Genomic DNA, 20,450 nt, shown 5'->3' with positions numbered 1-20,450 from the left:
TCATTTCTGCAGATTCTGCATTTATTTTTAAAAAAAAGCCAACGTACTTTAGAAAGCATCATTTTAACCTCACAGTTGAAGAAATGTATTCACTATCTGACTTCCTAACACATTTGAAAACAACTGTTAACATCGTTTTTAAAATATTCACAAAAATGCAATTTAAAGGTGACATATCATGCAGAATGTTCTTTTTAATGGTTCTCTCCCTGAAATCTGTGTCCCTGTCTACAAACCCCCTGAAAAGTCAAAGACTCCATTCTGCCCCTGTTCTGATTTCTCCACCTTTCTGTAAATGTGTGCTGAAACCAGCCGTTTCAGTTTTCAGTGTTTTTCATACGTCACAACGCCATCCGGTCTGTAACAGGAAGTCAGAGCTCGGAGCTTGTTCAGCCCATAGACTGTATAAAATACAACTCAACCCCTCCTCCGTTTTTCATTCCCTGCACACATGTGTGCTAACAAGGAGCTTAGGAGGGAGGCATGCTAGTTGTAGGCTGTCTTAATAAACACAAAGGTCGCTTTGACTCCCCACGTCTGCAGATTTGAAGATCTAGTGGATGATTTTTAGTTTTCATGGAAAAGTGCTAGCGCTAGTTAGCATAGCCACATAGCTACATGTTGAGTACCAAGACACACGTCGACATACTGACAAATAAAACAACAAGAAACACTAAATCTGTGACCAATGGTTCAGAAAGGTCCTGCTGCAGGCGCCTCTCCATCAGGATCAGATTCTGGATCAGATTCAGAGGGTTGAAGTAACGCGGGTCTGTGAGCAGCCGTGTATATTCAGCCAACATGTAAACATTAGATCAACGTGCTGGACAGCCGAGGAGGCCACACCCACTTCCTGAGGGGGCGTGGTCAGAGAGAAAACAGACTGTTCTGAGCAGGGCTGAAGAAGAGGGGTTTACAGGCAGACCAGAATCTGATTTCAAAGTGTTTTTATGAGCAGAAACTTTAAAGACATGTTTGAGGGACCTCTTAGACCAAGATATGTTGATGACAAAGAGCAGAATATGTCACCTTTAAGACTCAGATCCTGTAAAAGTAGAACTCAGTTACTGGTGTTTAATTTAACGTGTGAGTGTTTTAAGGTCATGATGGCGAGTTTCAGAGCGTGTTTGTGTGTTTTCTTTAAAGATCAGGTAAATAAGTAAACCGGGGATCAGGTGACGACAGCTCCGTACGGCCCCACCCCTCAGTTATCCGTTATATCGGAGAGCAGCAAGGTCATGGGTGCAGCTGTCGGGTCATGTTGTCATGTTCACCAATCAACATCATTGATCTATCGGTGTTTGGGTGGAGCTGCAGCCAATCAGACGCCGGCACCGTGGTAGAGTGACGCCGGACATGTGACAGCCGGACGCCAATCTGTCGCACCAATGACACACCAGCTGGGATCGATGCACAATCACACACACACACACACACACAAACACAAACACACACACACACACACACTCACACACTCTCACACACACACACACACACACACACTCACACATACATGTTCTAAAGTTTAGATTGATTCTCCATCAGCACGCTCTCTAAACAGAGCTGTGTTGTTCCTGTAAGTCTTCGATTAGACGTGTGTTTAACTGGGAGTTAACATGTTGCTGCAGCTTGAAACTGAAAGTCGATTTCATCAAACTACAGAAACAAAAGACTCATTGGATTTTATTTAAAGAGGAGAGACGCACTGCAAGTGTCTTTCATGCTCATGCTGGCAGGAGAAAGTTGACCCAGACGTCTCTCTCTCCCAGCTCCTCCTGATTTGATCATAGACGGTCTAAAACGTGGACTGAACCTTGTTCTTAGTCGATCTTACAATAAAAGAGGCGGGATGAAGTAGGTCTTTACATTGGACTTCCACTAGATCCGTGTCCAGTCTGTCTCTGGTCCACTGTGGTCCTGCTCTGTGCTCTATTGTCTCTTCTGAGTGTTCAGAACCCAGCACGGAGCAGAACCTCCAGACAGCTGGAGTCATGTGACCGAGGTTTCCCCCCGGTAATCCTTGAATCAAGGATTCTCCTCCTCCTCCTCTCCTCATCCATGTTGTCTTTCTGGTCCTCTGAAAACCTCTGACCTGTTGACTCCAGGCCTGGCTCCGCTCATCATGACTTTGGTTTGTTGTTGTAGTTAAGTGAAATACGATCTGGTGATAACACAGAGTGCTAGCCTCTAGTGGACACTTGAGGTACTGCAGCAAGAAACAAAATACTCAACCAAAGAACGGTTTAACGCTCATTATGGACATTTTCAAGCAAAGTGTTTGTAAGAATCTATTTCCTCCCTTTCATTTCTCTCTATCTAAACACACACACACACACACACACACACACACACACACACACACACAGAAAGGTCAGAGGTCGCTTCCTGGTGGATATTGACCCAGTGGCCGGGTTTCCTCTTTCGTAACCACATACTGGGAAGCTGCTGGTTCCAGTGCAGTTGTTGCGTAATAAACAAACAACCGTGGGACATCCAGCCTGCAGTGTGTGTGTGTATGTGTGTGTGTGTGTGTGTGTGTGTGTGTTTGAGTGTGTGTAGCAGTGTCACTGTGATTTTCTGTCAATATGTGTATGATATGCACAGACAGAGAGACAGTGAGATGAACAGCTGACATGCAGGAGCGGACACACACTCAGCATGGACAGAGGAGACCCTGAACGCCTCACAGCGCAATGTGTATGTGTGTCTGTGTGTGTGTGTGTGTGTGTGTGTGCAGCTCTGAGGTGTGTGTGTCTGTAATCAGAGGCAGAACACACCTGATCCACCTGACCCGGACCTGTTCACGGTGCACACTCAGCTGTGGTTAAAGAGAAGCCAATCTGCCTGAGAGCAGCACTCAGGCTCAGTGATCAGTTACAGAGAGTCTCAGGCATTATTAATCACACGCTGAATAATCAACCTGCAGTGGAAACCATGATACCTCAGAGAGAGAGAGAGAGAGAGAGGGAGAGAGAGAGAGAGAGAGAGACAGAGAGAACAAAGGGAAAACAGAAAAAGAGGGAGCATCTGTTTTAGGAGTGGGAATCGAAAACCGGATCCAACTTAGAATCGGTTCCAATTGATCAACTCCATTGGAATTGTAAACCTCAAATGTTATCGATTCTTCTTAACTATTCATTTCCCAGCATGACGTCACGTCACAGTACGTTGCATTACGTCACACGCTCTGCGACGCAGAACTCCTCGGTACAAATACTTCAAATATGCTGATCCATTTATCGACTCGGCCTTGAAGCTTGGGGTTCGCCTCGGGTCGAAGTGGAGAAGGGTTCATGTGAACAGGTTCGCGATCGGGGAGGTGAACTCCCGCCTACCTCTCCCCGCCTACCTCTCCCTGCCTACCTCTACCCGCCTACCTCTCCCGCCTACCTCTCCCTGCCTACCTCTTGCCCGCCTTCCTCTCCCCGCCTACCTCTCCCTGCCTACCTCTCCCCGCCTACCTCTTGCCCGCCTACCTCTTGCCCGCCTACCTCTCCCCGCCTACCTCTTGCCTGCCTACCTCTTGCCTGCCTACCTCTCCTTGCCTACCTCTCCCCGCCTACCTCTCCCTGCCTACCTCTTGCCAGCCTACCTCTCCCTGCCTACCTCTCCCCGCCTACCTCTTGCCCGCCTACCTCTTGCCAGCCTACCTCTCCCCGCCTACCTCTCCCCGCCTACCTCTCCCCGCCTACCTCTTGCCTGCCTACCTCTTGCCTGCCTACCTCTCCTTGCCTACCTCTCCCCTCCTACCTTTCCCCCGCCTACTTCTCCCCGCCTACCTCTCCTTGCCTACCTCTCCTTGCCTACCTCTCCTTGCCTACCTCTCCCCGCCTACCTACCTCTCCCCGCCTACCTCTCCCCCGCCTACCACTCCCTGGTTCCTCTCGCCCGCCTACCTCTCCCCGCCTACCTCTCCTTGCCTACCTCTCCCCGCCTACCTCTCCCCGCCTACCTCTCACCCACTTACCTCTCCTTGCCTACCTCTCTCCGCCTACCTCTCCCCCGCCTACCTCTCCCTGCCCGCCTACCTCTCCCTGCCCGCCTACCTCTCCCTGCTTCCTCTCGCCCGCCTACCTCTCCCCGCCTACCTCTCCCCACCTACCTCTCCCCGCCTACCTCTCCCCGCCTACCTCTTCCCGCCTACCTCTCCCCGCCTACCTCTCCCCGCCTACCTCTCCCCGCCTACCTCTCCCCGCCTACCTCTTCCCGCCTACCTCTCCCCGCCTACCTTTCCCCGCCTTCCTCTTCCCGCCTACCTCTCCCCGCCTACCTCTCCCCGCCTGCCTCTCCCCGTCCGCCTACCTCTCCCCGCCTACCTCTCCCCGCCTACCTCTCCCCGCCTGCCTCTCCCCGTCCGCCTACCTCTCCCCGCCTTCCTCTCCCCGCCTACCTCTCCCCGCCTTCCTCTCCCCGCCTTCCTCTCCCCGCCTACTTTTCCCCGCCTTCCTCTCCCCGCCTACCTCTCCCCGCCTACCTTTCCCCGCCTACCTCTCCCCGCCTGCCTCTCCCCGTCCGCCTACCTCTCCCCGCCTTCCTCTCCCCGCCTACCTCTCCCCGCCTTCCTCTCCCCGCCTACCTCTCCCCGCCTTCCTCTCCCCGAACCTCTCCCCGCCTACCTCTCCCCGCCTTCCTCTCCCCGCCTTCCTCTCCCCGAACCTCTCCCCGCCTTCCTCTCCCCGCCTTCCTCTCCCCGCCTTCCTCTCCCCGCCTACCTCTCCCCGCCTACCTCTCCCCGCCTTCCTCTCCCCGCCTTCCTCTCCCCGAACCTCTCCCCGCCTTCCTCTCCCCGCCTACCTCTCCCCGCCTTCCTCTCCCCGCCTACCTCTCCCCGCCTTCCTCTCCCCGAACCTCTCCCCGCCTACCTCTCCATATGTTCATGTTCAGTCTTGTGCAGACATAATTTTGGAAAAAATAAAATGTTTCCTTTTGGTGCTGAAGACTGTAGAACTACTTTTTCCCCCTCAAACAAATACTCAGGGATCGTTAGGAGAACTGATAAGGAACTGGATTGATAAGCAGAATCAACAATGGCAGTGACACTGATAAGATCTTATCAAGTCCCACCCCTGGTCTGTTTTCACGTGAGGAGGGCCAGCAGTGATTGTTGTTGTTTCCTCCGAACATCTGGCGCTAAAAGACAACGACTCATCAAGCTAACTTTGATGTGTGTCCGTCTCTCTTTCTGTGTCTCCAGCTGTTGAACCTCTTCCTGGCTCTGCTCCTCAGCAGTTTCAGCTCAGACAACCTGTCGGCTCCGGACGACGACGGCGAGATGAACAACCTGCAGATCGCCATCCACAGGATCACCAGAGGCATGGGCTGGTGCCGCAGACAGGTGCGGTCCCCGTACCTGTCAGCGTACATGATATAGTCGTTCTCTTTTATTACCACGCTGTTTCATCTCTAACTGTGCGCTTCACAGGTGGTGGATTTCTTCAACGGGAACCTGAAGCGGCGGCGACAGAAGAGGAAAGAGGCCAAAGCCATGATGAAGCTCAAACGGCTGAGCACCATCCACACGGAGGCCAATGGAGCCGTCATCGGTACATGTGGACACAAACTTACTGTGTTAGATACATTTAGCTTTAGAAGACTTAAAGCCAAACTTTCTTTATCAGAGTTTAAAACCAAGGCCTCAAAGATCAACGACACATCGAGGAGAGGAGAGGGAGAGAGAGAAGAGCCTGTGGGGAGATGTTAGGAAAGGGACAGGGAAAGTAAAACCTGTACGCTAGACGGGGAGGTAGAGCATAAAGCCTAGACCACTATTCTTTTATGAAGGAAAGATGAAAGAAGAAAGAGGACAGTCTGTGGTTGGATGGTTTGAAAAGGACTGGGAAAGCAAAGCCTGGGAGATGAACCTATTTGGACCAGGTTTCCCCCACTGCTGGGTTAGGCTGCATGCTCTACCTCCACTTATTCCCAATCTTAAGTGCGAAAAGAAGAGATAAAACAGAGAGGAATATGTGAAGAGATGCTAGCAACAAGTCAGGGAAGGCAAAGTCTGGGAGAGAAGCCTGTTTGGGCCAGGACTCACCCCTGCGTGGTTAGGCTGCATGCTCTACCTTTTCCGATCCAAGAGAAAGACAAGGGGAAGGGGAGAAGTGCGAGGTAGAGCGTACAGCCTACAAAACATATTTTTACGAGGGAAAGGTGAGAAAACAAAGAGGACAGTCTTTGGAAAGTTGTTAGGAAAAGGACGAGGAAAGCAAAGCCTGCAAGGGGAACCTTTGGGCCAGGAATCCCCCCTGCTGGGTTAGGCTGCATGCACTACCTTTTCCGATCCAAGAGAAAGACAAGGGGAAGGGGAGAAGTGCGAGGTAGAGCGTACAGCCTACAAAACATATTTTTATGAGGGGAAGATGAGAAAACAAAGAGGACAGTCCTTGGAAAGTTGTTAGGAAAAGGACGAGGAAAGCAAAGCCTGCATTGGGAACCTTTGGGCCAGGAATCTGCTGGGTTAGGCTGCATGCACTACCTCCCCTACTACTTAACTTTAACAAGGGAAGAGAGGAGAGAGGGAAAAGGAAGAAGAGTATGAAGAGAGAAGTTAGACAGAGGAGGGGCAAGAAGCCTGTTTTGACTAGGCCTCATCCTTGCTGGGTTAGGCTGCATGCTCTACCTCCCCCTGATGCCTTATTTTCATAAGAGAGACCGAGGACAGTTTGGTTCTCTGCAGTTATTTACTAAACTAGTCTTCATCATCTGATGGCTTCAGTTTCTTAACGTCTACCTCCATCTCAGGTCGTCACGTAGAGAAGTACGTGGTGCCGGAGGAGGACAGCTACATGACGAATCCAAACCTGACCATCAGCGTCCCCATCGCCCCCGGAGAGTCCGACGTGGAGTTTCCAGAGGAGGAAGAGGAGGAGGGGGAGGAGGAGCAGAGCGAGGGCTCCGAGGAGGAAGAGGAGGAGGAGAGGGAAGAGGTAGGGAGGAGATCTGACTGTCTGCTCATCTGACTCTGTGGCTTTTTAGTTCACACAAAAACACACACACACACATGCACCTGTGTGTGACGTAAACAAGCTCAGGTGTGGGTGTGTGAGTCAGTGATTCTTCCCCCCGGAGGTTACCATCTGTGTGTGTGAGTGTGTGTGGAAGTGTGTGTGTGCACAGTAAGTTCAGATCAGATATCAAACTTTGCATAAAAAAAACAACAACACAAAATTAATGGTTTCTTCATAGTTAAGTCTCAAATCTCCAAGCTTCCTTGAATGCACCACAAAAGACTGAAGGTGAATATTTGTCGACACTGACGTTGTTTGACTGCCTTACTCTCACTCTCGCTTTCTAATGGTTCAATCCATATCACACACACACACACACACACACACACACACACACACACACACACACACACACACACACACACACACAGAGAGAGAGAGAGAGAGGGTCCCTCAGACAGAACTGGAGGCCTCAGGCGGTGCATCATGGGCTGGCATTTTTCTCACTTTGCAAAGCTGTGTATGTGTTTGTGCTAAAAGGGTGTATATGTGTGTGTGCGTTTGTGTGTGTGTGTGTGTGTGTGTGTGTGTGTGTGTTGTTCTGATGGGTAATTTCTGTTTGTGCGTCTGTGTGTGCCTCCTGTCTCTCCTCATCTCCTCACTGGACGTTGTGAGTAAGCGTGTGTGTTTTCTTTTTAATATTTGTGTCAATAATCTGTTGTTTCTGTCTGTAGGTTTGCGTGTGTGTGTGTGTGTGTGTGTGTGTGTGTGTGTGTGTGTGTGTGTGTGTGTGTGTGTGTGTAAGGTTGTGTTGTATGTTGTGCATCAAGGCAGCAGGAGGCGAAGAAGAGGAGATGTTAAGTTGTCTCCTGTTTCCCTTTCTTTGTATCTAACATGAAATGACAGATTTGTGTCGTGCTGCGTTGTGAACGTGTGTGTGTGTGTGTGTGTGTGTGTGTGTGTGTGTGTGTGTGTGTGTGTGTGTGTGTGTGTGTATATGTGTGTGTGTGCGTACACACCTGTGCTGACTCAGTTCATCATCACCCCTCCTCTTTAATCATGTTGTGCACCTGTTCTCTCTCCCTCTGTTCGAACCTCTGGGTCAGAGCGAGTCATGAGATAAATGGTCTCTGTTGAGATGAAGGGAGTCAGAAACATGTTGTGCTAATCTGCGTGTGTTTCTTCTCCTCTCTGTATTTAACTTATGGAATCACCTCGTATGATACGATACGATCAAATGCAGCGTAACATTTATCTGTTTGACACGGTTCAATAAGAGAGGATCATAAAGTTCCCTCTTGAATGCTCTGGTGCTCATTCAGGGGAAAACTCTTGGTAGTTCTAGTGGCTGCCCTTCATGATAACATGCCCTCTGGATGCTCTTCCACTGACTCAGACATTATGATGATCCTTATGGACGCCCTTCCAGCGGCTAAAATATTGTTCAATATTCCCTCTGGAAGCCCCTCCAGTGGCTGAAACCTAATAAAGTGCTCTCTGGATGCCCTTCCAGAAGGTAAAATATGATAAAATGCCCATTAGTTGCCCTTCCGGTGACTAAAACCTGAAAATGTTTCCTCTCTTCTTGATGCCCTTCCAGTAGAAAAACTAGATAAAGTGCTCTCTGGATGCTGTTCCTGTGAAAAGAAAACATGAAAAAGTGCCATCAGGATGCCCTTCCACTGGCTAAACCATGACAATGTTCCCTCTGGATGCCCCTCCAGTAGAAAGAAAACATGTTAAAGTACTCTCTGGATACTGTTCCTGTGAAAAAACAAACTTGGAAAAGGATGCCCTACCTGTAGATAAAACATGACAATGTTTCCTCTGGATGCCCTTCCAGTAGGAAAACTAGATAAAGTGCTCTCTGGATGCTGTTCCTGTGAAAAAACAAACTTGGAAAAGGATGCCCTACCTGTAGATAAAACATGACAATGTTTCCTCTGGATGCCCTTCCAATAGGAAAACTAGATAAAGTGCTCTCTGGATGCTGTTTCTGTGAAAAGAAAACATGAAAAAGTGCCATCAGGATGCCCTTCCACTGGCTAAACCATGACAATGTTCCCTCTGGATGCCCCTCCAGTAGAAAGAAAACATGTTAAAGTACTCTCTGGATACTGTTCCTGTGAAAAAACAAACTTGGAAAAGGATGCCCTACCTGTAGATAAAACATGACAATGTTTCCTCTGGATGCCCTTCCAATAGGAAAACTAGATAAAGTGCTCTCTGGATGCTGTTTCTGTGAAAAGAAAACATGAAAAAGTGCCATCAGGATGCCCTTCCACTGGCTAAACCATGACAATGTTCCCTCTGGATGCCCCTCCAGTAGAAAGAAAACATGTTAAAGTACTCTCTGGATACTGTTCCTGTGAAAAAACAAACTTGGAAAAGGATGCCCTACCTGTAGATAAAACATGACAATGTTTCCTCTGGATGCCCTTCCAGTAGGAAAACTAGATAAAGTGCTCTCTGGATGCTGTTCCTGTGAAAAAACAAACTTGGAAAAGGATGCCCTACCTGTAGATAAAACATGACAATGTTTCCTCTGGATGCCCTTCCAGTAGGAAAACTAGATAAAGTGCTCTCTGGATGCTGTTTCTGTTAAAAAAAAACATGTTAAAGTGCCACCAGGATGTCCTTCCAGTATAAAAAGGGACAGTTTCCTCTGGATGCCCTTACAGTGGCTGACACCTGATAAAGTCACCTCTGGATGCTTTTCCAGAAGGTGGCTCTGGATGCCCTTTAACTTGCTGAAACATAGCAAAGCGATTTCTGAATGGCTTTCCTATGAGTTATACTTGACAAAGTAACCTCATGATGCCCTTCCAATGGTTCAAACATGTGAAAGTGCTCTCTGGATGCTGTTCCTGTGAAAAAAAACATGGAAAAGTGCCATCAGGATGCCCTCCCAGTAGATAGAACATGATAAAGTCCCCTGTGGATGCTGTTCCTTTGACTAAAATATGATAATGTGCCCTCTAGATGCCCTTCCAGTAGAAAAACTAGATAAAGTGCTTTCTGGATGCTGTTCTTATGATACAACCTGTGTAAGTGCCGTCTGGATGCACTTACAGGAGTAAAACATGAACTATCGCCTTCCGAATGTCCTTACAGTGGAAGAAAACATGATAAAGTGCTTTCTGGATGCCCTTTAACTTGCTAAAACATAAAAATGTAACTTCTGCATGCCCTTGCACAGGGCTTAAACATGATAAAGTCCACTGTGGATGCTGTTCCTTTGACTAAAACATGATAATGTGCCTTCTAGATGCCCTTCTAACGGCTAAACATGATCAGGTCCCCTCTGGATGCCTTTCCAGAAAGTAAAAACATGCTATGGTGCTCTCAGGATGCCATTCCAGTAGAGAAAAACATGTTTAAGTGCCCTCTGGATGCCATTCCTGTGAATAAGACATGAAAATATTCCTGCTGGATACCCTTCCACTTGTTAAAACATAAAAAAAGACCTCTGGATGCCCTTGCAGTGGCTAAAACATGACAAAGTCCCTTCCAGATGCTATTCCTGTGAATAAAACATGATAAAGTGCTCCCTGGATGCCCTTCCACTTGCCAAAACATGACGAACCGCCCCCTGAATGTACTTCCAGTGGCTAAAACATGATAGAGTCACCTCTTGATGCCTTTCCAGAAAGTGTAAAATGCTAAGGTGCTCTCAGGATGCCATTCCAGTGGAGAAAAACATGTTTACGTTCCCTCTGCATGCCATTTCTGTGAATAAGACATTATAATATCCCTTCTTGATGCCCTTCCAGTGGTTACAACCTAGTACATTTCCTTTGGATGCCCTTCTACTTGTTAAAACATAAAGAATGACCTCTGGATGCCCTTGCAGTGTCTAAAACATGACAAAGTCCCTTCCAGATGCTATTCCTGTGAATAAAACATGATAAAGTGCTCTCTGCATGCCCTTCCAATTGCCAAAACAAGAAATAGTGACCTCTGGTTGGCTTTCCTATGAGTTATACTTGACAAAGTACCCTCTGAATGCCCTTCCAGGATTAAAACATGAACTATCGCCCTCCGAATGTCCTTACAGTGGAAAAAAAGCATGATTAAAGTGCTCCCTGGATGCCCTTTAACTTGCTAAAACATAAAAATGTGACTTCTGGATGCCTTTCCACTCGTTAAAACATAATAAATGACCATTGGATGCCCTTGCAGTTGCTAAAACATGACAAAGTCCCTTCCAGATGCTATTCCTGTGAATAAAACATGATAAAGTGCTCTCTGCATGCCCTTCCACTTGCCAAAACATGACAATATTTTCTCTGGATGCCCTTCCTGTGGAATAAAAAATGAAAACATTCCCTCTGGATGCCTCTCCCATATATGAAACACTGTAATATACCTTAATGATGCCAATCTAGTAGATAATACATTATAACATGCCCTCTTGATGCTCTTGCAGTCGATGATAAATAAGAAGGTGCCGGCTGGATGCCCTTCCAGTGGATAAAACATAGCTGGATGCCCTTCCTGTGAATTGACATGTGCTCAAACAGGGTTTTTTGGTTACGTTTTTTGCTCCAGAAAGTCTTTTTTTATTTATGCGATCAGTTAAATCTGTCTTTGATTTACACTTAAATATTCAGATTTTAAAAAGAACAAAAATGAAGATTTAATCAGATATTTTTTTAAATGTCAACTATTTTAAATTTTGTGTTTTCCTTTGACATAATACAAAAAAATCAGTTTACATCACAGAGAAGTTTCAGTCCATGAAAACATAAACCAACACGTGGAATCTGAAAGATGTGGAAACAGACGAGCAGATCTACTGAGCTGTGTTCCAGCTTCAGTCTCTCTCTCTGTGTTTGCATGCTGCAGGAGCCAGTTAGCCATGAGGTGATACATGCAAATGCAGTGAGAGCTGCACACCATGCACACACACACACAACCACACAACCACACACACACACACACAGTAACACGCATTGACCTGATGTGAAAGGGCAGCGTAAATAGAACAAAACTCCAGAGCATATTTTTTCCCCCAAAACGGCTGTTGTGGAGTGAGAAAGAGAGAGTGTGTGCGCGCGTGTGTATGTGTGTGTGTGTGTGTGTGTGTGTGTGTGTGTGCGTGTGTGTGTATGAGAGAGAGAGAGATGGAGAAAGAGAGAGATGGAGAGATGAGGGGGTCAGGACAACAGGAAGTGAGCGAGAGACAGAGAGCGGGAGTCAGAGAGCATCACTGCTTTCACAACTCTTTAGCATCAAGCTTTGTTTCCAGGGTGTGTGTGTGTGTGTTTGTGTGTGTGTGTGAGTGTGTGTGTGCACGCCTGTGTGTGTTGGGTGTGTATATGTGATGCAGCCAGGCTGTTTTATGTCTCTCCCTCTGAAACATCTCACTTACTTTATCTCTTCTGCTCTTAATTGAGTTGAACGTTCAACATAGAGAACCAAAGAGAGGATCAGCTCTGTGTTGACCTGAGTTTTTGTTCTCCACATCGATCGTGTTCTTCACGTTTAACATTTCCACCTCTAATGTTTTATTTCACCTCGAATCATCAGACCCTCCAGAGTAACGACGATGCACATCCAGTCAGGAAAACAGGATGAACTACCTTTCAAGATGACGTCGCAGTAGAGAAAAGTGTCAACGATTCACTCGATAGAGGAGAAAGCAGGGTGGAGCATTTCTGGGTCGCCGCCAAGGGCGTCAGATCAGCTGGTGAAACCTTTATAAAGACCCAACATCTAGACCGGATCAGATCCAGTCCCATCTTCCAGACAGGACTCAGTCTGATCTCATCTTAATCCACCATGAGCAGAGCACTTTGCAGCATTTAGCAAGTTACAGTGGCAAGGACAAACTTCCTTTAACAGGCAGAAACCTCCAGCAGGACCAGACTCATGTTAGACACACATCTGCTGAGACCGTGTTGGAGAGAGGGATAGAGGGAGATGAAGAGAGAGAGAGAGAGATGATAGTGGGGAGACGGATAGTAGTAGTTGTAGCAGCTGGAGTCTGGACCACGTCCACAGCAGCAGAGATCCAGAGGAACCTACGAGACAAGGGAGCTCAGGGACTCCAGAAAGGTCTAAGAAAAGAGAGAAGAGAGGGAGACCAGAAGAAAGAATAAGAGGAGAAGAAATGGTGAAGGAAAGGATAGAAGGAAAGGATGGGATGAGAAAAGGAGACATAAAGGATGAAGAAACATGGAAAGAACAAAGAGAGAAAGAAGACAGAGAAGTGAAGAAAGAAAGAAAGAAAGAAAGAAAGAAAGAAAGAAAGAAAGAAAGAAAGAAAGAAAGAAAGAAAGAAAGAAAGAAAGAAAGAAAGGATGAATAACAGACCCCAAAAAAAGGAATCTACAGCAGAGATCCAGAGGAACCTACGAGACAAGGGAGCTCAGGGACTCCAGAAAGGTCTATGGTTAGTAACTTTAATGGGACAGGAAGAGTTAAAGTGAGAGACAGGCAGAGAGAGGAGAGAGAGGGAAAGACAGGATCCCAGTGTGTCAGTCTAAGCCTATAGCAGCATAACTAAGACCTGGTCCAAGCCTGATCCAGCTCTAACTATAAGCTTTATCAAAAAGGAAAGTTTGAAGCCTACTCTTAAAAGTAGAGAGGGTGTCTGCCTCCCGGACCCTGACTGGTAGATGATTCCAAAGGAGAGGGGCCTGATAACTGAAGGCTCTACCTCCCATACTACTTTAGAGACTTTAGGTACGATGAGCAGGCCTGCATGTTGGGAGTGTAGCGTTCTAGAGGGGTAACGGGGCGCTATGAGGTCTTTAAGATACAAACAGGATTTTAAACTCTGTTCTAAAGGGTTAAAGCACTTTAGTGGAGAAAACAGCAGGTGAAAAATGGCCTTCCTCTTTAAGAGTTCAGGACAGTGTTGAATTATTGTGTTTTCAGTCTGCTGCAGAGTTCAGATTAAGCTGCTGTTCTTCATTGTAATGTGCGTGGCCTTGTGGTTGGCTTGAGGAGGCAGCTTCCAGTGGACACTCTGGGTACTGCAGTTTTTATCACTTATAAAGATATGCTTTATAATAAAGTCTATAAGAAGCAGTTCCTTTGAGCAGTCACATTCAGAAACGTCTCTGAGGTCTGATTCAGCATGTTGGCTGGAGTACAGCTCGTTCTCCCTCTCTGTCTCTATTTCTGTAGTCTATTAGAGGTCGAGCTGAGTCTGCAGCTTCATTTAGATCCTGTTTGCATGACTTGGACCTCTGATGACTTGGTCCTAACCTTTAGGACTCTTACATGATCACAGTGACTCAGATAGGACTTCAGCGTGACTTTTAGTGCTTAGAAAGGACCCGTGTGCTTCAGAACTTTATTGAGTCAGACCCCGGCTTGCTGGTAGTTCATTACATTTATTTTGCATTCATATCAGGTAGTTAAATGATCTGTGCTGTAACCTTTTCCAGCCTCCATGAAGGAAGGGAAAACTTTCAACCTTATTTTAGCATCTCTACTGTACTGTGAAGGACCCCTCTTTGACCGGCCCTCCCCCTCTTTCACTCACCCTGACCGCTGTGGAGTCACGCCCAGACCAGTACCACTCACTTGACCTCCCTGGTCAAGGTCTGGCGTTACTCAGCTACAGCATCATCATGGATAATCCTCACAGATCTGCCTGAGGACTGTGGCCAAAGTGGAGTTGGATTTCAACTCAACTTTTCATGCAAACGAGGCTCTTTTAACACTTTCTGTTAAAACACTCAGACTACAAGGACTCGTGTTTTAAGACCAAGTTATTCTAAGTTGATGATCCCAACAGGGGCACAACACACTAAACAGAGTCATCAAATTATAACAGAAGTTAAAGTAAGTCCAAAGAGACAGTCGGAATAATACACAGAGAGAGAGACGGTGGTAGAGTGAGGTAACAGCGTGCCAGAAACTTCTCCGGTTGCAGGTCAGGGATATCTGTTTGTTTGTTTTCTGAGCAGGACTAAACCTTCATCTTACCCACAAGTTAACACTGAGCTGATGGATATTTATACCCTTCTCTCTTCTCTGTAAGTGGCCGTCTCTCCTGGGGGATCACTCAGACCAGGATTCTCAAATTCAGATTGCTGGGCGGAGATTTTATCAGAGAAAACTGACAAACCAGAGATTCTGGAGAGGTGTTGGTTCATGTTTATAACGAGGATGATGGAATCATGCAATCACATGCTGCAGAATTTAAGGTTTCCCTGCCAGTGGAGAAAACAAAACATGGTATTGTGTCTTCTATAGAACCTTCTTTTTGGAGAAAACCGGATAGACACATCCGGTCAAGACAAGTGGAGAAAACTTGGTTAAGTTTCCCTGATCAGTTCTATTGTTGATGGAGAAAAAGAGGGATACCCTTTCAGTGGAGAAAATGAAAGAAAGTGACTTTAAGGATAGCCAATCAAATGGAGATAACAAAGGAAAGTTGATTAAAGGTGACACTCACAATTACAGAAACCACAAGGGCTCTCTTGTGGATGTTCTTTTAAATGGAGAAAGCTTTGTGAAAGGGGTATCCAGTCAATTGGAGAAAACTTTACAAAGCTCATAGTTAAGAAAACCTCAGGGGTTCTTTCAAGGATGTCCCTTCAGTGGAGAAAATTTCATAGAGTGACATTGAGTGCTGTTTTAGTGGAGAAAATGACACAGGATGCCCTTCAGGATTCCCCTAGACTGGAGAAAACATGATTAAGTTGCTGTGCGGGTTCCCTTCACAGAGAAAACAAAAGCAAGTGACTTCAAGGATAGCCAATCAAATGGAGAAAACTTTGTGAGTGTAGCCTTTAAGAAACTTTATATTAAGAAAACCCCAAAGGTTCTTTTGAGGATAACTTTCAGTGGAGAAGACTTTTTAAAGTGACCTCAGAGGTATCCAGTCGATTTGAGAAACTTTACAAAGCTCATAGTCAAGAAAACCTCAGGGGTTCTTTCAAGGTTGTCCTTTCAGTGGAGAAAACAAAATAAAGTTGCTTAAAGGCGATTATTTGTTCTATCTTGTTTGTATGTGTGTGTACTTTTCAAAAGAAGAAGCTGTGATTCTCTTGATTTAGCAGCTTGTAACAGTAGTCTTCTCTCAGCCCACCGTGAATGCGTCTCTCCTCCCGGTGTTCCGGTTTTAAAAGTGACCCTGTAAACTGGAGACCTTCAGCTGAACGTGTCAGTGTTTGTGGAGTTTACACAGCTGTTGAAACACAGAGGGAGTTCCTGGGAATGCAAACTAGTTTAGTTTTTATTAAGATTTCAAAATATCCTCATCAGATATTTAATGATGGCTGAGAGTCTCCAGTTAACAGGGTCGCTGTTTAAACCAAAACACCAACCGATCTCTGCTTTTTGAGTTCAAAAGGATTTTAAAGCCGTGTTGAAACGTCTTTGTTACTCGCGCTTATCTCCTCTCACGTGTTGATTCAGTGAATCCATCTGTGATGAAATATAGCACCATCTAAAACAGACCAGCTGAGTCTCTTCATGCTAACAGGCTAACTGTTGTGTTGCTCATAATGACACCTGCCTGTCCGTCTGCTTCTATGGTGTCATCTGTGATGAATGGCATTCCTCTTTGTGTTACTGCCCTCTACTGGTCTGGTGGTGTAGTGCATTTACTTTTTTTTTCCCTCCATACGTCACTGGCCTGATTTACACAATCTACCCGGGAGAAAACAAAGTTGTAAAAAGTGAACACTAGAATGATCTTAAAATTGAGGGAACTAGATTAGATGCTCTAAAATGGAGAAAGCTTAATGAAGAATAATCCAGAGTGTAAGAATGTTGTTAAACTCTCTCTGGTCCAACCTTTTAGTGGAGAAAATTAAAAACATTGTCCACTAGGTTTCCCTCTTCATGGATTCAGGAGATGACTTTTCTATTCCAGAGAAGTTTCAGGTTCCTCCTCTTTTATTTCATGCCTCGTGTTTAATCGGGCTTAGGATGAAGAAGAGATGCAGAAGATGTTACGTCTTATTTCAGCAGATAGCAACTAAGTTAAAAAATAATGCTAACAATACTCCTCAATGCGACGCAATGCACATTCATCTATCCTCTGTCTTGTTATCTCTTCCTCCCTCCCGGTTGTAATTCTTCTTTTTTTCACCATGCTATCTCCCTCTCCCTCTCGCCCTCCTCTCAGTATCTCTCGCCCCATCTCTCCTCTCCTCCAGGTCTGCTGTGTGTAATTTATTTGCTGTACACAAACATCTCACTGTAAATAGAAGCTGTTAAGCTGCTGCAGCACTCTGTTTTAATAGACCCCGTGTTTGGTTATGTAATGATTAAATAGCTGACCTGCGCTTTAATGGCATCATAAATAACTGAACCTGGTCTTACTGTCTCATAAAGCCTGAATCGGCTGCTGGAGGTGGGCACGGTCAACACCCAAGGTCAAAGGTCGGACTGAAGTGTTTACAGTGACGGTAAAAGTTGCCCTTTGTGTTCCTGCTCTGTGGGGGTACACAGAGCGCCACGCTGTCTCAGAGCCACTGTGAAAGCCTCGTGATCATTTAAAGGGATAGTCTGCTGTTTTTCTGTTAAGGGTGGCTGTGTGAGGTTCTTGTCTGTAGTTCTTGTACGATCCACAGGGGATCCTTGTCGGCTGAGAATAGGGGTGGGAATCTAAAACCGGATCCGACTTAGAACCGGTTTCAGTTGATCAATTCCATTGGAACTGTACACCTCTAATGTTATCGATTCTTCTTAACGATTCATCTCCCAGCACGACGTCACGTGACGTTGCGTCACGTCACACACTCTGCGACACAGAGCTCCTTCAACAACGAGGAAACATGGAGAGGAAGAAGCGGTCTAAAGCGTGGCTCCATTTGAAAATACCTCCGCCATGACCCCCGGAGGAAAGGCATTCTTCCTCTCCAAATTTAAGGTGACATATCATGCAAAATGGACTTTTTAATGGTTCTCTACCTGAAATCTGTGTCCCTGTCTACAAACCCCCCGAGAATGAAAAGGATCCATTCTGCCCCTGTTCTGATTTCTCCACCTTTCTGTAAATGTGTGCTGAAACCAGCCGTTTCAGTTTTCAGTGTTTTTCATACGTCACAACGCCATCCGGTCTGTAACAGGAAGTCAGAGCTCGGAGCTTGTTCAGCCCATAGACTGTATAAAATACAACTCAACCCCTCCTCCGTTTTTCATTCCCTGCACACACGTGTGCTAACAAGGAGCTTAGGAGGGAGGCATGCTAGTTGTAGGCTGTCTTAATAAACACAAAGGTCGCTTTGACTCCCCACGTCTGCAGATTTGAAGATCTAGTGGAGGATTTTTAGTTTTCATGGAAAAGTGCTAGCTCTAGTTAGCATAGCCACATAGCTACATGTTGGTAGCTGTGTACCAAGACACACGTCGACATGCTGACAAATAAAACAACAAGAAACACTAAATCTGTGACCAATGGTTCAGAAAGGTCCTGCTGCAGGCGCCTCTCCGTCAGGATCAGATTCTGGATCAGATTCAGAGGGTTGAAGTAACGTGATCTCTGAGCAGCCGTGTATATTCAGCCAACATGTAAACATTAGATCAACGTGCTGGACAGCCGAGGCCACACCCACTTCCTGAGGGGGCGTGGTCAGAGAGAAAACAGACTGTTCTGAGGAGGACTGAAGAAGAGGGGTTTACAGGCAGACCAGAATCTGATCTCAAAGTGTTTTTTTTGAGCATAAACTTTAAAAAAATGTTTTGGGGACCTCTTAGACCAAGATATGTTGATGAAAAAAGCGTGATATGTCACCTTTAAAGTCTTTTCCTCCAGGCTCGAGGGTCCACGTCCAGACTCACGCGGCCGAGAATGAGGTCAACCTATTGTTCAGTATGTTAAAGTTGAATATGTTCATGTTCAGTCTTGTGCAGACATCATTTTGAAAAAATTAAATGGTTCCTTTTGGTGCTGAAGACTGTGAAGAACTACTTTTTTACCCCTCAAAAAAATACTCAGGAAACGTTAGGAGAACTGATAAGGAACTGGATTGATAAGCAGAATCCACAATGGCATTGACATTGATAAAATCTTATCAATCCCCCCCCTAGTTAAGAACCAGGCAAGGTCTGACATGAAGCTAGGCTATCACCCGCTGCAGACAGGGTCAACTTCACCACTTTATTTAGCTCGGTTTAAGAATCTCCAAACACTGATGTCGGTGGAAGTGCACACTCTGTTGAGACACCTCTCAGATATTTACTTCGCCCTTGTTTATTCATGCACTTCATGGATGCGGCCCATGTGCGTTCCTCTGCCTGAACTGATCAGCTGTTTGGAGGCGGAGACAAAAATGACAACCAAACTAAATCAGTTTAGTTTAAACTTTTTCCAGTTCAGGAGAGTTTCTGAAATGTACTGCAGGATGTCAGTGCAGTTGTTTGCAATAAAGCTACAATTCCTCCTCAAAGTAAAACCTTAACTTTCTTACTTGTTGATCGTCTTCAGATGGAACAAAAACACTGCTTGTTAGAGAGCTTGAAAGTAGCTAGCAGGTGATTTCCTGAAACTTCTGACTGAATCAGGGGAGCTGTCTCCCCGTGGTCCCAGACTCAGATAAACTAACCATCTGCTGGCTTTACTACATGAAACATACATCACACATACATCCTCTCATGCAACTTTTGGCGAATAATTAAAGAGCATATTTCCAAATTTTAAGCAATTCAGAATCTACCGTACGAAAAAAACATTAAAAAACAGCCCCTGGTTTTGATTTAGGGAGGCAATCTGTTTTCTGCGTTGTTGTTTTCAGAGAGTGATTTCCTCACGTCGTGCTGCTCTAAAACTCTTTACTCTTTATCAAACACTGTGAACACTTTCTGCTTATAAGTTAAGCAAAGAATCCAATCTGAGATGTCGCCTCTCCACTCATACTCCAGTCTCGCTTCTCAAGTCGTGACTCCAACTGTAAACACGGAAAAGGAAGTCTTGGCTGGAAGAGATTGGCACTTATTGAATGCATAGTTTTTGCTACATAGATTATACCAACTAACATCAGACTTCCACCAGATCCATGTCCGGTCCGGCTCCATGCTCTCTCGTCTTGGTTGCGTTTTCAGAACGTAGCACGAAGCAGGACCTCCGGACAGCTGGAGTCATGTGACCGAGGTTTCCCCGTGGTAATCCCTGAATCAGGGATTCTCCTCCTCCTCCTCCTCTCCTCATCCATGTTGTCTTTCTGGTCCTCTGAAAACCTCTGACCTGTTGACTCCAGGCCTGGCTCCGCTCATCATGACTTTGGTTTGTTGTTGTAGTTAAGTGAAATACGATCTGGTGATAACACAGAGTGTTTTATTCTGAAAATTAACCGGATGTTTTCATTTGGTTTTGGTGAAACCTGACTTCCTGTCCCGCTCCATCTGCTCTGTTGAGATTGATGCGTCGTGCTCCGGCATCCGGCACAAATAGAAGTCTTGTGTATCTGATCTGGAGAGCTCCAACCTGCAGGATCAGAGACGCAGCCGGAACCGGTGGAGTGGATCCAGAGGAAGTTAACACATTGACTAGAATAGAAACCTATCAGATCTGCTGCTGTGACGGATCAT

At 46.1% G+C, this 20,450-nt stretch overlaps 1 protein-coding gene across 1 annotated transcript in view; it reads left to right on the top strand.

Moving 5' to 3' along the window:
• Positions 1-20,450, top strand: part of LOC117829359 (sodium channel protein type 2 subunit alpha-like) — a 90,316-nt gene that overhangs the window by 42,294 nt on the left and 27,572 nt on the right. Inside the window, exons 12-14 of the mRNA XM_034706992.1 lie at positions 5,195-5,335; positions 5,423-5,543; positions 6,745-6,929. Of these exons, the coding sequence (XP_034562883.1) occupies positions 5,195-5,335; positions 5,423-5,543; positions 6,745-6,929 (447 nt within the window). The remainder of the gene's footprint in view (positions 1-5,194; positions 5,336-5,422; positions 5,544-6,744; positions 6,930-20,450) is intronic.

The sequence above is a fragment of the Notolabrus celidotus genome, chromosome 17 (genome assembly GCF_009762535.1).
Source record: "Notolabrus celidotus isolate fNotCel1 chromosome 17, fNotCel1.pri, whole genome shotgun sequence".
NCBI lineage: Eukaryota > Metazoa > Chordata > Actinopteri > Labriformes > Labridae > Notolabrus > Notolabrus celidotus.
Note: the sequence above shows the minus strand (reverse complement) of the source record. Positions and strands in the feature narration are given on the sequence as shown.